At 43.1% G+C, this 18,962-nt stretch overlaps 3 protein-coding genes across 7 annotated transcripts in view; 2 read left to right on the forward strand and 1 right to left on the reverse strand.

Annotated features, from left to right (window-relative positions):
* The window catches only part of polq (polymerase (DNA directed), theta), a 16,617-nt gene extending 14,355 nt beyond the window's left edge, over positions 1 to 2,262 (forward strand). For both annotated transcript variants that reach the window (XM_061771275.1, XM_061771276.1), the window contains 4 exons: positions 323 to 447; positions 951 to 1,086; positions 1,157 to 1,257; positions 1,761 to 2,262. In XM_061771275.1, the coding sequence (XP_061627259.1) occupies positions 323 to 447; positions 951 to 1,086; positions 1,157 to 1,257; positions 1,761 to 1,874 (476 nt within the window). In that variant the 3' untranslated portion in view covers positions 1,875 to 2,262. The remainder of the gene's footprint in view (positions 1 to 322; positions 448 to 950; positions 1,087 to 1,156; positions 1,258 to 1,760) is intronic.
* uba6 (ubiquitin like modifier activating enzyme 6) lies at positions 2,116 to 13,760 on the reverse strand. Of its 4 annotated transcripts, none has more exons than XM_061771280.1 (32): positions 13,455 to 13,760; positions 13,193 to 13,262; positions 12,950 to 13,044; positions 12,460 to 12,488; positions 12,285 to 12,379; positions 12,075 to 12,186; positions 11,846 to 11,926; positions 11,635 to 11,757; positions 11,374 to 11,497; positions 11,168 to 11,271; positions 11,014 to 11,076; positions 10,296 to 10,372; positions 10,132 to 10,201; positions 9,848 to 9,991; positions 9,608 to 9,754; positions 9,436 to 9,516; positions 9,258 to 9,335; positions 8,686 to 8,867; positions 8,485 to 8,590; positions 8,291 to 8,380; positions 8,131 to 8,211; positions 7,935 to 8,063; positions 7,132 to 7,183; positions 6,994 to 7,057; positions 6,844 to 6,913; positions 6,686 to 6,757; positions 6,483 to 6,603; positions 5,277 to 5,470; positions 4,998 to 5,125; positions 4,181 to 4,268; positions 3,998 to 4,092; positions 2,116 to 3,202 (listed from the first exon to the last, which is right to left on the reverse strand). In XM_061771280.1, exons 2-32 carry the CDS (start codon positions 13,231 to 13,233, stop codon positions 3,061 to 3,063), a joined length of 3,078 nt encoding a protein of 1,025 aa, XP_061627264.1. In that variant the 5' UTR covers positions 13,234 to 13,262; positions 13,455 to 13,760; the 3' UTR covers positions 2,116 to 3,060. The 4 variants fall into 4 exon arrangements, with proteins under 4 accessions (XP_061627264.1, XP_061627265.1, XP_061627262.1 ...); XM_061771281.1 differs by having other exon boundaries at positions 10,132 to 10,198; positions 13,193 to 13,265; XM_061771278.1 differs by having other exon boundaries at positions 13,193 to 13,265.
* On the forward strand, positions 13,158 to 18,956 carry grhprb (glyoxylate reductase/hydroxypyruvate reductase b). The gene is made up of 10 exons (XM_061771289.1): positions 13,158 to 13,281; positions 14,832 to 15,164; positions 15,436 to 15,569; positions 15,665 to 15,737; positions 16,364 to 16,480; positions 16,584 to 16,672; positions 16,754 to 16,858; positions 16,926 to 17,061; positions 17,349 to 17,479; positions 18,791 to 18,956. Exons 2-10 carry the CDS (start codon positions 14,992 to 14,994, stop codon positions 18,910 to 18,912), a joined length of 1,080 nt encoding a protein of 359 aa, XP_061627273.1. The 5' UTR covers positions 13,158 to 13,281; positions 14,832 to 14,991; the 3' UTR covers positions 18,913 to 18,956.
* Positions 18,957 to 18,962: the final 6 nt, after the last annotated feature.

Here is an 18,962-nt window from a genome sequence, read left to right on the forward strand (position 1 = left end):
AGATTAGGTTTTTTTTCTTCCAAAAATTCAAGATAAGCGCTGATATCTATTTACCAAGTTAATCATCCAGTTGAACATGTATTGTGGTTTGTATTGCACGGGTATATTGTGTCGTGTTTCTAATATTTTGTCTTCATGTAGCTGAATGGGGTAACCTAGAAAAACAGAAAGTTCTCAGTATGATGCAACCACACTATGAAACATATTGCAAAATGAGCACCGCTCGGCATTGTCAATCAAAAATGAGCAGTGTTGTCTTTGTACAGGCAGAATTTTTTCGATCTCGTATTGGATCTCATGAGACTGTCGCGTGTGTTTGTAGGGATCAACCGTTTCCTCCGAGAAACGGTGAAGAAGTGCATCAAGGACGGTTACGTTCAGACGCTGATGGGGCGTCGCAGATACCTTCGTGGCATCACCGACACAAAGCCGCACGTCAAAGCACACGTATGCATTCGAGTCACGTTGAAAAAAATGGGTGTGAAAATCCTCACTCATGTGATGAAACACTTCTAACCGTCTTGCGAGTTAGCTAGCTACAGGTACATCTCAATAAATTAGAATGTCAAAAGGTTAATTTAGTTAGGCACTGGTAGTTCACTTCAAAAAGGAAACTCGTATTTACAGAGATGCACTACACACACACACTCTGAAATATTTCACGATTCTTTTAAATATGTATCATTTTGATGATTATAGCTTACAGCAAACAAAAACTCAAAATTCACCATCTCTAGAAACTAGACTATTACATCAAAAACAATCAGGAAAGAATGAAAATGATTTTAAATGTTTTAACCTAAAGTTGCATCTATATAATGTATGCGTATTGAAATATATGGACTTAACATTGTCTAATTTATTGAGATGTATCTATTGGTAGATACGATTGACAGTAATGTAGAAAGATATGATGATGAATTTACAGCCCAATAATTTGTCTTGTCCAGGCGGAGCGTCAGGCGGTCAACACAACCGTCCAGGGCTCTGCGGCAGACATCGTCAAACGCGCCACCGTCAACATCCACAGGCGACTGAGAAAAGCGTACCCGAAAGCGCCGCTCTCTCACCAGCACACACACGCAGGTAATGCACACGCACACGCGCTCAGGGCCGCACGTCACGGCTGTGTGACGTCCAACTGTCCGCCGTACAGACGGGCACCCTCGGAGAGGCGCACACTTGAGAGGAGCCTACTTTGTCCTGCAGCTCCACGATGAACTCTTCTACGAAACTGCTGAGGAGAACCTCATACAGGTGGGACAGGGATGGCGTCGACAGCATCATGTACACTCACTGGCCACAACGTTAGGTACAGCTGCGCGATCGAACGAGATCTGCGAGGGACGGTTAAAAAGTCACACTGCTACTAATAATTGGAGAAAAGAAAATCTGAAATGTTCACGGTTTATAGTTTGAATACTTGTTTCAAGACAGGAAGAGGATAGGCTTTTTGAAAACAAACATTTAAAGAATTTTTTTTTTTTTTTTTTTTTACTACTAACTGTGCATATTTCTGAAAAAAAAACAATCTATTAGTAGTAGGTTAAATTGGGCTCCTTACTTTTTGACTGCCCCTCATAGTACAAGAGCGGGTATCAAACATTCTGCCTTCACAAAGATATGCTCAGTTAGAGTGGTATTGATACATTTGCATTAATAGTATCATGCACAAGAGCTATGTAGCACCCAGATGATGTGGCTGGCAAGGGAACGATTGTGTTTTGCCAAAACCATGTCCTGTTTGTGTTTCCTGCCAGGTGGCTCAGATAGTGAAGAGGGAGATGGAGTCAGCAGTAAAACTTTATGTGAAGCTAAAAGCCAAAGTAAAAGCGGGACCCAGCTGGGGGAATTTGCAGGACTTGGATATTTAATGGACTGTTATGTGTAGATTGCCATATTTAACTACAATATTTTGAATTGCAGCATAAAGAATGAAATAGCATTTTTAAAGGTAAATGAACTGCATGAACATATTTATGTGTACACTGGCTACTTAAAATTGTTTTAAACTATTGAATAGCGTCTTCACACCTGTATTAATGACACTGAGCATTGTAATTAACTAATTTTGACATTAGGTGTATGTGCTTTCAGACAAAACAGAATAGCAGGTTTAACAGCCTGAAAACTCACATTTTTATTGAACTACTGATAATAGTATCAACATTACTCATTGTGTTTTGTTTTGAGATTGTGGACATTGACTGCAAATCATCATGTGGAACAGACATTTTTCAATAAAACGTGTAAGGAAACGCATGTTGGTGTGTGGAGGTGGAACTCAGCACCAGGTTATTTTTCTTCAACAATTCCTCTACAAAATATTTCTCGGAAATCTTCCAACGGCGGTGCAACACTACGAACGTCTTTAACATGATAGTCCGTCCTCACGACAAAAACAGACACCAAGTCAGGAACGCAACATTGGCACACCCAGAAAAACAGAAACCCTGGGGGGAGGAGGGGGAAAAAAAATAAAAAATCTAGAAAATGTTGCTGTTCGTTGAAGTCCAACTACAACTACGAAGTATGCATAGATGAGAGGAGGATGAAACAATGCTTGGGAAACATCAGTAACACCCAATGACTTCATTTGCAAGTGTGGGTAAAGGCTTTTTGTTGAACGGGGGAAATAACGGGCATCTTCGGCGGCATCTCCACCTCGAAACCAAACTTGACAGTCCTTAAATGGGGCAATCGTCAACGACTGGTCACGAATGAGAAAACTGGGGCTGTGTATGGAGTGCACATGATTCTGTAAACACTTTGTTTTTTTAAACAGGCTTTAGTACCACAAACAAAAAGGGGTCTTGATTAAGGCATCAGCACAGGGGGCGCTGTCCACTTCATCATCAGAGTAAAAAAAAAAAAACAGGAGAGAACACACTGTATGTACAGTTAAGTGCTACCCGGGAACCTTCATGTTCGTCTGCTTGGATCAGAGGGAAAAAAAAAAAAAAACCAGGAACCAAGGCCGAAGAGGCGGCGTGTGCCGCCCGGCACGGCTTCCTGGTCATTCCGACGGCGTACATGAAGGAGACAGGACGCGGTACCACGTCAGGGCGCGTGTTCGTCGCGGCTGAAGAAATACCTGACGGGAGGACCGGCCAGGTCTTCCTCTTCGGCTCTCTCCGCAGCAAACGAAACCGTGAGGTCCACGTATTGGCGGCCCGCCGACGGCTTGATCAGCTTCTGCATCCTGCGCAGACGTTTTGGATTGTTGTGGATTTGGGCAGTTCCAACCATTTGGAACACTCAAATGTTTGCATCAGTGGCCTGACTTCCTGACTCATAATCATATTTATTAACTCGACCGTTTGTGAGAAGGTCAAGTCCCGTCATCAGAGTTGACTACCTCCATGTATTTATTTTGTTAACATGAAGCAATTTATGTTTGAGTGTTAAGACAATTGTGGAGAATATTACATTCAGAGGTGCAACAATGAAATAATTAATCGACTACGAATCGATTATCAAATTAATTTACAGCTATTTTGATAATCAATTAATCGTTCAGAGACGTTGTTAAATTTAAAAATTGTCCAGCTCCTCAGAATTTCAATTGGTGAATATTTTCATATTTCTGTAATCCTGCATGAAAGCAGACTGATGATCTTTATTTTGAACCAAAATAAGAGAAAATCTTTTTACTTTGGAAAACAATGATGATCAACATTTTTGCCAATTTTCTGTCGTGTCACGGACCAAACCAGTAGCTGAATCATAATCAATTCATATTTTTTCTGCACTGTCAATTTGAAATGTCTTGTTTTTGAGTAAAGGGATGAAAATTACAAAAATGTTTTTTTTAAATCTGATTAATCTAAAACATAATCGACAGATTAAGCGACGATTAAAATAACCGTTAGTTGCTGCCCTAATTACATGATTTAAAAATTCCTCTCTACAAAAATAAGTCTAACCCTTGATTAGCGATCAGTGAACCCAAAGTGCTAAGGACAAAGAAATGAAATGTTCCCAGCGAAGCACTCACGTCAGTTTAAGTCTCTTTGTGTGTCCTGGTATCACAGGCACATAGAGCATCTTCACACCGTGGACAACCATCGTGGGTTCAATTCCGTACTTCTCCTGAAACGGGAACAATAAAAGAAGCACATTGCACAAAGTGCCAAAGAAAAGGGAGTGACACAGCACATTGCCAGTCCGAGCGTCTCACCCTGACTGCATTCATGAAGTCGGACAAGGTGAAGTCCTCGTGGCCGCTGATAGTCCAGCAGTCCCAGATGGAAAAGTAGATGTTCTCCCTGAGGATGTCACAACATTACAACTCACTTTTCTGCAGCGCTTGTCCTCATTAGGGTCACCACGGGTCAGCTGGAGCCTCTCCCAGCTGACTTTGGAGGCCAGAGGCGGGGTACACCCTTGACACTCACACAATTTAGTCTTTAATGAACCTAGCGAATAGCTTTCTGACAATGTCGATCCAAACTGAGCATTATTGGAGCCAGCTGGTATACTGTACAAAAGAGTTCCGAGTTTTGGCCATCCATGCAAGTCACAGTATTACTTGGAATTGTGTTAAGAACACTACTTAGGATCACAAAATCTATTTCTATCTTTGTTTTTAAATTTGTCAAAAGGGGAATGAAACATTACCTTCTTGACCATAACGTAGAAGAGCTGTATACCACAACTGCACTTTCAACTGTTTTCGTGAGGAAATGTTGGCCGGTGGGATGCATTGTGGTCATCTACGACCAACTGTGCATTTAAAATGATCTTTTAAAGGCAAACTTTTGATTCAGCTCTTATATTTGCTCTCATTAGACTGTTCAGGTTTACCGAATCCTAATCAAGTGGCATGCAACGTTGCTGTCCAATGGAAATCATTTACCTCTCAATTGTGAGTTTTGGTTTATTATATGAAAAATGAACAAATAATCTCAAAATTTAGAGTTGCATGGTTTTCAGAGAGCAGTAATAATATACAAAAAAATGAACATGCATGTGAAAAAAACCAAACACGGCGGTACCTGATGAGAGCCTGTTTGACAGCCGCCGGCTCAGTGAAGACCACTACCGGGAGGGCCAAGTTGAAAAAGCAGTTTTTCAAAGATTCAAAGCCGAAGCCCCCAACTATCTTGATCAGCTCCAGGGCCACCTAAGGCGTGACAAGTGCTCCAATAAATCACAATCAAGCAAATCAAACTGCGGTCCACTGTAATGATTGTTGCACGATTGCTACCAAGGCATGAGCATCCTAAACACAACTTCAAAAAATCAGATGCGCTGTGTCAAGCGGTCCTTCTCACCAGTCCGGCCACAGCGGCCGTCGCCGTGGCGATGGCGGGGATGATCTTGCCGGCGATGCGTTTGGTCTTCAACCTGTCGGCGGGCTCGATGGAGTACATCTTGGCTCTGAGGGCGGACGCGGACGTGACGAAATCCACGTGGCCGTTGCGGTCGTCGTCCTTCTCGAACTCCAGCGGCGACATCCGCAACCTGGCTACACGTCGCGTGAGAACGCAGTCACACATTATTCGTTAGCTTGCCTGAATATTTCATTCAAATTTTTCCACTTTGCTGATAGAAAAGGCACATGACAATATTCAAAAACAAGTTTTGAAGATGGTGGCAAAGCACTGCAAGAAGTTACTCAACTCACTTTAACATAGTTCCTTGGCTCCAAATTTTTGGTAATAATGGCACCAAAGCAATACTTTTACATTATACAGTGCTTTGGGCTGAGCACAAAAACAGCAAATAGAGCTTTTCAGCAAATAATGGAGGATAGATACCTAAAGATAATAATTGAAACAGCTCTTAGAAAATCACAGGGGATGCTGTAATTAAATATTGTATGACAGTAAGTTTTGCATTAACTTGCATCAACCTCCACAGAAGTAACAGATTTTTTTGTTTAATAATTTAACATTATAACACGAGCCAACAAATTGCACCGCTTGGCTGGTGCATATATCTGTCGCTAGCTCTCAAAGTATGTTCTCATGCAGAGTTGTACAGGTGAGACCTTGACAAAATATTTGCTACTTGAAAGCACATACCCCAGGTCAAAGGTTGTGGCTAAATCACTTATTTTGCAACACGTAAATGGGTGGGATGTCTTTGGCAAATCGGCACTATTGAAACTGATTTGCCTTGCGTCAGGCTCCTTTCAGGTCAAACAGAAAAATACGTGAAGATCGTTCCACCCATGTTGTCGCTTTCTTAGCGGGATTGCAACTAGCTAGGCGCTCTTTTGAAAAATAGTCACTTGAGAGGTCAGAAAAGTCACGAAATACAGCGACCAAATCTCTATATTGGCAAAACTGCCAATTTACTTTTGTAAACTATCTCCTGTCTGTTCTTTGTGTCAGCAGTACACGTCCGTGGGGTTAGGGTTTGAAATATGAAACCCACTCAACAAAAAAATGATCTATTTATCACTGATCGATAAAATCAATTAGACATTATAAATATCTGAAGACAAAGGAAATGAGCTGTTTTCCTCAGTTTACCTGCTTTGACGTCGCCAGCAATGGCGTGCTGCAGTTGCCTAATGGCCACTCTCTCCTCTTCGCTGCTAAGAGGCATCTTCAACTGATCAGGTTTCTTTGCCGCCTCATCTGTCTCAATACTCTGTGAAGGCGGTGATGAACAAAGATTAATTGGGGTCATTAAGCGTTCTAGTAACATCCGTATCAGTGACATTGAAGCGTACTTTGACCGAGGGTTGATATTCGGGGATCTTCAGATGGGAGAGAATTTCAGCCACCGCCTGTTCACAAAGATCCTGAAGGGGAGTGAAAACACAACCATGACGCAGTCTGCGGACATCGTGCTAAATATGCTCTGAACGTGTACACGTTGGCGACCGACCTTCTCTGAGTAAGGAATGTTGTAAATGCCAGCAAAGAGCCGGGCCGTGCTGACAATAAAGGTGAAGTGCCTGACGGGAAAGAGGGCAACGGTGAGGTAAGATGAGTTGCGCAGTACACAAGAGCCGTGATGTGGAAGCAGTTCACTCACAGGGGGTCTTTTAAGTCAAAATCGATGGGAGCTGGTGGTCTTTTGGGGGACTGCCAAAATAAACCTGATAAACGGAGATAGAAATGTGTTTTGCTGCAGTCCGTAATATGCTCCTAAGGGAATTTGTTGAAAACTTACTTCCATCTTTTAACCTCGTGTCCAGTGGGAAAGCATGCAGAAGTTGCAAGGCCTACATGAAGAGATCATTTCATTCAAAATCTTAAGGAGGTAAGGTACACCTGCACGATCCCTAACGAGATCAAATACAAGAGCAGTGCCGGAAAATCCAATCCACCTTTGCAAAGATAATGCTCATTTTGATTGATGAGGTGTTCCTACTGCACAATGTGGACTAAAGTATTAGGAAGTGATTTGCAGTTAAATAGATTCCATCTCCCGGGTAATCGTTTTTTCCCCCCCACCTTTATGGTCATGAATACTTGTCGAATCACAAAATGTGTCCTCTGCATGTAACCCCCCACAGTAGCGAACACGGCAGTTGGTGGCAAAAACAGGAGCAGGGATCCACTTAGCGCCCAGGGAGCGGTACAGGGTCTTTTTCTCAGGGACACCATAGCCGTAGGTAGGAATTTAACGTGTCAGAGATGGCTTGTTTTTTTTTTCTTCCAGGTATTGTAAGAGCTATCTCCGAATACTTCTGTCCTAATAGTGTACTTTAGCTACTGCACACAAATGGGGGGCGAGTATTTGAAACACCTTTCTGAATGTTACATTATTGAGAGGTGTTTGTAATACTCATAGGCACATTGTAGAGTATATTTCTACAGCACTGCAAAATATAACCACCATAATAAAAAGCATATGGTAAAATGTTACTCCTTGTGAAGTCAACATTTTCAATATAGGATTTCAGTGTAAGTGAAGCAGGTGTACCTAATGATTTGCACAAACATTTTGAAGGACCGCAGAGGAGTCCTTACCTTTCTCTTGAAATACTTTTCAAATTTAAGCCGAGCCAAGGTTATGCACTGTTCCCAACAATGCGGCCGCCTGTTAAGCAGTTTAATGACTTCAAATGAGCCCTCCAAACTTTCACCCGCCTGCATCCTCTGTACACAAATGTAAAGGAATCATTATGAAAAGCAAGCACTTCATTGCGTTGCATTGTTTTTGCACCTGTAGCACGCATTCAGCCGATGTGTGGGTCTGCCAGAAAGAGTTGTACATGGAGGGCTTCTGGGCAAATGCATTCTCAAACTAGGTGGGAAAGAAAAAAATTAGGAAAATAGCATTAACAATCACCATTTTTGGTATAAGGGGGCTTTGCGGGGTCCACCTTGTCCCTGGCCCACTGGATGGTGTGCTCTATGACAGAAGGAAAAGACTTGAGGGTGCAGAAGGGGATTTCCTCTTCTGGGGGGTCCCTCTGTTGAAGAAAGTTAGGGGAGTTAAGAATGGATGTATTCTGTATCTTCAAGGAGAGTAAATATTCGCTAACACCAGGAAGTGTGCTTCTGCAAGTATACTCACATGGCTATTGTAGGACTCAGTCAAATTTGGCACAATGATTTCGGTGTGTCCTTTAGTTCCCATGGTCCCAGAGTCCAGGAGTGCTCTCTGATTGGATACACAGCGGCTGGAGAAAACAAGCCAAACATGTATTGATTGAGTGTTTTTATTACACAGCACAATTCACGCTCTGCTTGAGGATCCAGCCTGTTTTTGACCCACCTGTCCACGTATCTGCGGGCCTCGACATTGTCCAGTGCGGTGACCACCAGGTTCAGGCGTGCGTAGAAGGAGTCACTGTAGATGCTCTCCGTAGCGGGACACACCTTGTTGAGGTGAGCGTCCAGCTGCAGGTCTGGGTTAATCTGCAGAGTGGCTTCTGCCGCTGTCGTACTCTTTGGTTTCTGAGACGAAGAGGAACAACAAACACTACGGATAGGCCCACAATATTTAGCTTGAGGACAGTAAGTGGAACATCTCCATTGTAATATGGTGTGTACATTTAAGATGAATATATTTGAATTACAGTGGTACCTTGACTTACAGTGGGAGGAAAAAGCGTGTGAACTAGGGCTCCAACTAAACGATTAGTTTAATACAGTGAAGCGAATGCTCATTACTCATTGTACTTAAATAAAGCACTAATATAAATAAAAATGTGAAATAATGACAAATATGTCGATATTTATGAATACAAAAAAGTCTGAAATAAATCATTAATGCAACTCAAACAAGACTTTAAAATTGAAAGAATTAAGCAAACGTAATGATGACGATCGTAATGATCCTCTCACCTGTATATGCTGTGGTCTGAAAAGAAACTGTCTATTCAGGTTGGACTTTTCGATGAGGTCTGGATCTGTGATACACACCTGAAGACAAATGTGACGTAATACGTTTTACGATATAAATACAAATCATTGCACGACAGAGATGTGTTCAAAACCGAGCAGGGGAAACTTAAGTGTGCACCTCTCCCGAGGTTTGAGCCAATCCCACTCCAAGCAGGGCAAAGTTTTTCAGCATTTCACAGCCTATGGCACCGCAGCCCACCTGCAGGGGAGGAAATACAGCATATATCTTGAATTACTCTGACTAGTGAATAATGATCTTACATTTTATGGAGGAGCTGAACAAAACTTACCATGAAGACCCTGAGCTTGTGCAGCTCCCCACACAACGATTCACCAATACAGGCTCGCAGTCCATCATAACGATCTCCCCGAGGAAGAAACTCATCAGCAGGGAGAGACTGAAGTGGCTTCACTAGCTCAATGGCATCAAAATAAAACTACACCGCAGACAAACAAATTTACTATATACAGAGGCAACAAAATATCAAACATCATGTCACAGTGTCAAACCCCGGTGAGGTATGACCTACCCATTGCTGCAGGGGTGCAAACTTCCCTGTGATGGCTTTAAGAACCTCCTGACTGGCAAGGCCTCCTACGGCAGCCGCTAATGGAGGAAGGGTCCCCCTCGCCGTCCTCGCCAGCCATTGCACCAACTCTGCATTCACAGCAGCCTAAAGGTAGAAAGGCGGGAATAGCAACACGGCCAATGTGAGATTAACTAAGATTTTAAAAGCTTTTTTTCTCACACGAGTGACATGAAACTCACTAAGCATTTCTTTGAGTGCAAGAAGGTTGGGATAAAAGAACTCACTTTGTTCCTGAGTGTTGCATTCACTTCCTCGGTTAACTTCAGTAACGTCTCAGCGTCCTGTAAACAGCTGCTGGCATAAAGGAAAATCTTTCATAAATGAATGTGACACAGCTCGACAAAAATGTGTTCAAAATGTAGATTGGACAGTGAAAAGGTTTGATTACCCAGCGTTGGGAAATCTATTGTGCTGTTCCTGAAAGGATTCCAGAGCAAACATGGCAGCATGGATCTGTAGTGGTGCCTGTTGGAAAGATGGCAGGGAAATTAAGATGAGCCAATTGCTATTTTTGTCTCACAATAAATTCAACATTGGTCTTTCTAGTTTGGTCATTTTGGTCTCATGAAAATCTGAAAACTAAAAAAAAATATATATATATATATATATATATATGTCCTATGAGTATCTCAGTATTTCTGCAAAGACAAAATCAAGAAAAGGATCAACAGCAGCAAGAAGTAAATGGTTCAGGTTACTTTTACTTCAAACTACAGTGGGCCCCCGCATATTCGCAATTGAACGTTCGCTGAAAAATTCTCCTAGTCGCTGTTTTTGTGCTCATCTTGGTGCGAAGGAATTTTGCGGAAATGAGTTGGCAAGCTGCAATCAGACAAAAGTAGTGCTTTCCTGCAATGTTGTTGCAATCTTGAAATGAGTTGACAAAACTAATGCTTTGTCGTCATCCTGTGGTAACTCGAGCCATTTATGAAGCTTTTTTTTTCTTTTTTCAATTACACGTGGATTTCTGTGCAGCAGGGCTCGGTCCCCATCCCCTGCGAAGCGCGGGGGAATACTGTATACTGATATTTTGCAGCATAACAGAAAGGGTGTGGTGCTTCTCTGTGACACTACAGTAAAACCCCAACCCTCGCTGTTAAAGTCACCTCTGGTTTACTGAAGTCTGGAGTCAAGACCTGAGGATCCCACAACTGTCTCTCGAGTGTTTCCTGAAATGTTTTGGATATGTTCAGAGCCAAAAACAAAATGGATTGTTCTCAAGTAATAACCATTTTTCATGAATGGAGGCTTTTGACTTACAAATGTGTACATTTTGGGGGTTTTCACAAGGACAAAGAAACCTCCGTGTGCATATGCTTGTAGCTGGGATGTGTCTCCTATTGCAAAACTGTGAGGGGAAAGGACTAACCATAGAAACAAATAAAAGAACATACAATTCTCACTTACCTTCATTATCATGACAGCTTGTGCAGAAAAAGAAATCTTGCCAGAAATATGCCAAATACCTGAAACCTTTCGTGAGGTGCCGTTGAGTTCCACCATGCCATTGACTTCTCTGAAGACGACGCTCTGGCTATTCTGGAGGCCGTGAGGCTGGTTGTCCAGACAGGTTACCACACCAGGATTGTCCTGAGCAGAAAAACAAATGAAGGTGTCTCCAACTGTTTAGAGCCACAATTGACAACTATTGAGCAATAATGCTCAAAATCCAGCTTGCTCCTCCAAAGCCACTCTAAATATTGGGTGGAAAACTTTTAACTGCTCACACGAGTGATGCTTTGGATGAAAATCTCTTTGGGCTCTTCCCCTGTGGGGTCGGACACTTCAAACCCGTCTCCGAAATCACAGAACACCCGCGCACAGATGCCATATGTGTCAGAGCCAATGAACTGCCGAGACAGAGTCGTCCGTATTAACATTTCACAGACCGTGTGTAGGTGAGACTTCTGTTGTTGTTCTAATGTGTTTAAGGCCTACTCTGATGGGGGGGCGCTGCGAGTGGCAGAACTCGTTCACTTTCTTCTGAAGGCTCAGTCTTGCTTCCGTCAGAACCACACACTAGAAAAAAAGAGAGTTGTCGGACATTAAAAATAGCGATTTCAGCAGATGCGGTCTTGAGTTATATCCTTTTGTGAAAATCCCAGTCTTGTACAGTGGACATTTTACTCATTCCATTAGGTGCACCAGCAAATCTAATCTAACACACCTGATATTTTAGGAGAAAGCTGAGATCGGTGTTGTCATCCAGAGGAGAGGTGGATGTGTCAACATGGACATAGGGGTTCAACTCTGCAACTCGAGGACAAACCGCCTCTGCCCTTAAGAAAGGATGTAAAAGAATAAACGAGATCGGCACGAATGTACAACACTGTGACGTGTGAGAAAAGACAGATTGCACGTCGCTGATGCTCGTTACCTTTTCCGCTGGCTCAACACATCCTCTTTGTGAATAAAAAAGTTGGAGCCAAGGTCAAAGGTCTCACACTGCTTTATGTCATGAAGGGTGACAGCCTGTACATACAGAACACGTACTACCACCATGCTGCCATATTCACAAGACTACCCAAATTAAATGTTAAGCGAGCACATACCTTCACGCCAGCCAGGACAATATTCTTTGCTGTGAAAACAAAGACACTTATTGTCAAGACACCATTTCCTTGGACACGCATGTACGTAGTAGACACAATGGCCACTTCATCGGGTACGCTTGCATCATTTAATTATATCCAATTAAAATTTTTTTTAAACAACTTTCATGACAAGGAACCATTCGTTTAAAAATGGTTATTATTTTACGAGTGCAGTAGAACTACATTATATGCAATCGCTATTTGATATTTTCTCACACAGGTAGCTCAAAATGGCAAACTAAATATTGGAACACCTATCAGGAGGATGCAGTGTTGTTGTACACCACTGTAAATAACCACCACATTGATAATAACGAGCATCATCATTGTAAGGCACAATCTTTAACACAGCTATTGTGTTTGTGCTAAGCAGTACAATATCGCAATTGTGCAAGTGTACCTAATGTTTTGGTCAGCGAGTGTATATTACAACGGCGCGATAGTCTACCTATCTCTATTCCCAGCCCTCCCATTCCACTGAGAAACACTGCGGACTGGGCCATCTGGTGCATTGCACTGTCTCCCAACACATAACGCTGGCGACTGCATAGAAGAGGAAAAGGAAAGGGAGGCCATCCGTTTTTACACCACAGTAGTCATTGCATTCATGCCCCACTGCTAGCTTTGGGGTCATGGAGTCCCCGTCGGCGCTGAGTCGCTGGGCCTTTGCTGGTCAAATGACAAGACTTGCCTGTAAAGAGAGTCATCGATTTCCATCGAGTCTTCAGCCATGCTGAGAGGGGAACAGGCTGGCAAATCAACTGCTACAGAGATATCGAGGTGACATATCAAAACACAGCGGCTTAACTGTCACAATGCTATTGCTAACAAATTGAAATCATAATCATAATAATAATAATAATAACACGCCCCGTGGTTGTAGCTGAATGGCTAACTACATGCCAGCCAACGGTAGTTATCGTTCAAGTGTCAGTTAACAATTATTGACTTACTTAGCAGACTATGAAAACGGCTAGCAAAGAGAACAACACAGAATATGTACTGAAGAATGTCGTTTAGGAAAGCTCCATGTGAGTAGCTGCAGCTAGCTAGCTAGCGAGCGAGACAAGTGCCAGTCGGTGCCCCCCTGGTGCCGGTGGCGAGGAGACGGCGCATGCGCAATTTCGTTGAGCCTGATCACATATCGAGAATTCCTTTCGAGACTCACTGCCGAAAGAGGCAGCTGATAAATGAACGATTGTTTGTAAACAACGAGCTAAAATTCGTTGTTCAAACTAAAATGAAGAAATCTTTCATACGTAGACCTGTCAGTGTGAGCGAGGAACGGTGGTGAAATGAATGCTTGTGATTGGTCAGACATTTGGAACGTTTCCGGGTTACCGAGCTCACGTGATCGGCATCGTCGAATGAGCTCGCCAGTGTAAAATTCTTGTGGTGTTGGCGTACGTTTCATGCCTATTATGGTGCTCGTTTTTCAAAGACCTACTGACATTGAATGCACCTCAATTCAAACATTGTTCGACAACAGCAGCGTTCGTCTTGTTGCAAAAAAAAAAAAAAAAGAACTTCCGAACATTATCAAAACATAAACAATTACGTTTGAAATACACGTTCCCAGTTTTCGACAACTTTGTTCATTTTATTATCCATCCATTATTTAAAATGCTTCCAATTGTATCTTTTTTAAACTTATGTTTTTATTTACCATAGTTATTTGATTAGGATATGCACTTGTTAATAGTATCGCATCACATTTTCTAAATCGGATTTGCATTTTTTTAATAGAGTGAAAATATAGTCATGCCTGTTGACCATTTTTAAAATGTTGCTTAAAGCAAATAGGTTACGAAAAATCTATTGCATAACAGTGTGCTACATCAACAATATGCATATTGTTAATTAATTCAATCATATCTTCATGACAGCGTCAATCAAAACTGAGCATTGTTGTATTATTGAGCTCGACGAGAGAAACGTTCGGCACGGGTTTTGTGTTGGAGCTCATTAGATTGTGCAGCAGTACCCAAAGTTGTGGTTTGTTGAGTGATGATGCAATAGCATATTAACAATGGCCACAAACATGCTTCAAGCAGATTTGTGTTTTTGTGCGTGTGTGTCCACTCCTGTTGGATCAAGTAAGATTGCACAACTAATTGCGACCAGATGTTTGGAGTTTGGGCTCTTTCCTGTTTGAAGGAGCAAAGTTCAACAACCAAGTGAAACATTTACATTGCCCTCATTCATACTGTTGATGAAACAAGCCTAATGTTGTCCTCGAAAGCTTTAATAGCGTTATGTGTGTGTCAAATACAATGAGTCTATAACATTGCTTAATCCTGAAAACATGGCACAATCCCCTTCACCTTCAGACTTTCGAGACGTCCTCCCTCTAATCATATTGGCCAGTGACCTTCAGGCCCCTCCCACTCAACCGGAGGCCAACTTCTGGACACAGCAGGTTCACAACCTCAAAGTACCGCCGCCATCTCTCGGACTGTCACCTCCCCTGTGCTTTACTTTCTGTTGGCAATGTGGTGCAGTCGCGTGGCACTGCGTCAGCTCCAGCGGGCGTCCGTCAAGCCGCTGACTCTCACTGGGGCTCCGGCAGGCTTCACACAGAGGGACATGTCAACTCCACCTCGGGTGTATGTCACCCGCCAGATCCCAACAGAGGGCCTGAGGATCCTCCACGAATCTGGACAGTGAGTGACCTAAATTACTGATACTGTATTTGTAAGAAATAGCCCAAATGGTCAGTTTTTGATACCACGTAGTTCTTTTAAGAATTCAAACACCAAGTGCAAAGTTGAGTAAACTGGGGGGCGGGGTTAAGGTAAGACGTAGCCTAAAGGGTGTCGCCACGTGAGAGTGACTGAACTAAAAAGTTACAATTTACAATTCAAAGTAATATTTTGACTTGATTGGTTTGATTTCACTTTGTATATTTTTGATTTGCAAAAATGATTTCACCAGAGTGCAGTTTGAGCTGTGGGACTCCGATGACGTCCCAGTGCCGAGGGCGGAGCTTCTTCAGAAGGTCAAAGGTGTCGATGCCCTCCTCTGTGTACTGACCGAGAAGATTGATGCCGAACTCCTGGACGCTGCAGGTTTGAGGACCGCCCGCTCGACGTCCAGTCAATGAAATTATCTTGCAGCCTCTCATATCCGCACAAGAATGAACGTGCTGCTTGTGCTCCTGCAGGTCCCAACCTGAAGGTCCTCAGCACCATGTCTGTGGGCTTTGACCACCTCTCTCTGGAGGAGCTGAAGAGAAGGTGATTCTCATGTCACACATTCCTTGAAGCCATAAAGTTCGGATTCAGAGAGCTGAGCCATTTGAACCCTACTACTTACTGGCAGTAAAGTCAGTGCAGATATACAGTTGATAGCCCAAACCAATACAGTCTACTTATGGAATATTGAAGTCAACGAACTTTCTTCTTTTCTGGTTTCAAGTCTTGGCAATAGTGTGTCAGTCTGTCGAGACTTGGCTTTGGGACCAGAAGGCCGAATGTTGAAAAGGTTCTTTTTTATGTGCTCTGTAAATTGGCTGGCAAGCGGTCCATGGCGTGCCCCACATATCGGCGCCCAAAGTCAGCTGGGATAGGCTTGAGCTCAGTGAACCCTAATGAGGACAAATGGTTCAGACAGTGGATGGGTAAAATATAATGAAACAGTCCCCTTGGGGATAATAAAAATGATTAGAAAATGAAATAAAAAAAAAAAAAAAAGAAGAAACCATCATCAAGGATGATTTAAAAACAGTTTTCTGTCTCAGTGTAGATTTTCTGTTACATGTGTGACACGACACAAAGAAGCGACGCTCACGTCACACACATACTGTACATATTCGGCACCCCAGTAATAATAATGAGATCAATACGCTTGTGTGTCCCCGCAGAGGAATCCGTGTTGGTTACACACCTGACGTTCTGACAGACGCTGTCGCTGAACTGACAGTGGCTCTGCTGTTAGCAACTTCCAGGAGGCTCATCGAGGCCACACACGAAGCCAAGACGTAATTATGCACACACACGTGCTCTTGTGGGTCCCCAAAATCCACCATGCGCACATTATAAGCTGTTTTCTAACACTTGAGATCCTTTTAACCCTGGATTCAGTGGAGGCTGGGGGACTTGGAGAACTCTGTGGCTGTGTGGACATGAGTTGGCCAACAGCACTGTGGGTATTTTAGGCCTGGGGAGGATTGGTGAGAGCTCCGGACGACTAACACGTCAAACGATGGCAAATATTTCCACCCGTCTGACTCGGTGTCTGTTTGGTTATTGAGGTGTGGCTATCGCTGAACGCCTGGCTCCTTTCAAAGTGAAAAAGTTCATCTACACAGACACGGCTCCTCGCCCCGACCTGGCCAGTGACATTAATGCAGAGTACGGTAAGAACCAGTCTGGTGCTTTTAAACTTGGAATTCCAAATACTAAAGTGTCACCTCCTTGCCCTAGTCTCGTTTGATGAGCTGGCGAAGCGGTCAGATTTCCTGTTGGCGTGTTGCGCTTTAACACCTGAAACGCATCTGATCTGCAACAAGAACCTTTTCTCCAAGATGAAAACAAACTCCATCTTCATCAACACAAGCAGGTAACTGAAATAAGAACACGCCTTCAGCTTGTTTCGCCGTCAGTCAGCCACCTCACTCTAAACACTGATTGGGAGCACACATTAGCACTTCCCCACATACAGTCGAGCATCATCACCGAGGATAAAAACACAAACTCAGAGGGCTTATTTCCCATTCTGGTCCTCATCACATAAAACAAATACATAGAAGTGCAACATGGCAGATATAAAAACAATAAACAATTCAAATATTGATAAAACAGCAATGTGCAGTAGCAGATATTAATAATCATATATTGATTTTTCAGAGGCGGTGTGGTGAATCAAGAGGACCTGTACGAGGCACTGGCCACTAATCTGATTGCGGGCGCGGGATTAGACGTGACCGTCCCTGAGCCTCTACCCACTGACCATCCACTGCTTACCCTCAAAAACTGTGGTAAGTTCCTCATCGCTGCTCAGAGTGTTGATTCCAGCTTTTGTGCCGCGCCGTGAAGGATCATCAGGTGTGCCACAGGAAATTCTACAATTTCACTTAATTGCTCAGAAAAGGTGCATTTATTACAAATAATTATCTTTGTTCATCTATCCATGCCAACGACGTGCAGAACAATTAAATGCTCTTCCACTTGATGTCAGAAGGTACAATTAAACTGTGGATCCACCTGTTGTCGTTCGCATGAACAAAAGGCATAAGACACACTTATTATCAATGAGGTGTTGGACTCAACCCATTAGTTGCCCCTTTAATTTGAAAGATTTTACTTATGGACAAACATATGACATTGGCATTGTTAAAAATTGGAAAAGTTTGAAGAAAATGTGGTCACTGATGGTGTAGTGGTACACTCGCCTGACTTTGGTGCGGGCAGCGTGGGCTCAGTTCCCACTCAGTGATGGTGCGAATGGTTGTCCGTGTCTATATGTGCCCTGCGACTGACCGGCGACCAGTTCAGGCTGTAGTCCGCCTTTCGCCCGAAGTCGGCTGAGATAGGCTCCGGCGCCCCGCGACCCTAACCAGGATAAGCGCTGTTGAAAATGGATGGGTGAAGAAAATGTCAATAGCACTGCAATGCTGCGTGATGATGGACATCACCATTGGGAAGCTGATACTGCTATTACAATGGTCAACACCAAATCTATTCAGAGAAACAGAATCATAGCATTGTGTTCAACTAAACAGGAGACAAGATCACCATTACTTCAGTATGAGATGATCTATCTCGTAACTGCTGGGTAAAAAACCTGGTGGGACAACATTTCGGAATCAAGCAAGGTTTGAGCTCGGCCCCTTAGTTTACCTTTAATCTTAAAGGTCCCATGCCATCAAATTTTTGATCATCTTTGATGTCATTTTATCGGGTTTGCAAGATAATTTGGGTCGAAAATGCTCAGTCCTTTTTCAAGCTATTCGATAGGATAGTTTGTCTTTTTACGCCTGGCAGTTGAGACGGCTGGATTTCTCATGAATATGTGACATGTGTAAATAAGCTTTGCTTTGATTGGATCGCTCTTTTGACTAATTTAAACAAAAGCAAGGTCCAGACAGGCTTGGGTGAGTTTGGTTTAGAAAAACTGGAGCCCTCACTGTGATGGTGAGTTCGGCCCTCGATCAGTTCCAGCATCAGTGACATCACAGATGGACAAAAATTCCCAGACACACTCAAAATAATGCCCAGAAGCCTCAATGTCTGTCAACATATTGCATCCCTACCCATAATCACGTGCCTAATGTTCGCTCCTCCCACAGTGATTCTGCCACACATCGCCAGTGCCTCCTACAGCACCCGCAACGCCATGTCCAGCCTGGCGGCAAACAACCTCCTGCTCGGCCTTCGCGGTCAACCAATGATCAAAGAGCTCAAACTGTGAGCTTCTGCTCAGGAGAACTTGCAATAAAATCAAACATAAATGAAGCAGCA

Source organism: Phyllopteryx taeniolatus, chromosome 4 (genome assembly GCF_024500385.1).
Source record: "Phyllopteryx taeniolatus isolate TA_2022b chromosome 4, UOR_Ptae_1.2, whole genome shotgun sequence".
Lineage (NCBI taxonomy): Eukaryota > Metazoa > Chordata > Actinopteri > Syngnathiformes > Syngnathidae > Phyllopteryx > Phyllopteryx taeniolatus.

Bases quoted from the DNA above. Each gene is read 5' to 3' on its own strand.
- grhprb (XM_061771289.1), top strand. From the start codon at position 14,992: ATGTGGTGCAGTCGCGTGGCACTGCGTCAGCTCCAGCGGGCGTCCGTC. The intron at 15,570-15,664 runs GTTTGAGGACCG...GTGCTCCTGCAG, and splicing joins CGAACTCCTGGACGCTGCAG to GTCCCAACCTGAAGGTCCTC. The intron at 17,062-17,348 runs GTAACTGAAATA...TTGATTTTTCAG, and splicing joins ATCTTCATCAACACAAGCAG to AGGCGGTGTGGTGAATCAAG.
- uba6 (XM_061771280.1), bottom strand. From the start codon at position 13,233: ATGGCTGAAGACTCGATGGAAATCGATGACTCTCTTTACAG. The intron at 8,212-8,290 runs GTGGACCCCGCA...TTTCCCACCTAG, and splicing joins TCCAGTGGGCCAGGGACAAG to TTTGAGAATGCATTTGCCCA. The intron at 5,126-5,276 runs GTGAGAAGGACC...GTCACGCCTTAG, and splicing joins CGGCCGCTGTGGCCGGACTG to GTGGCCCTGGAGCTGATCAA.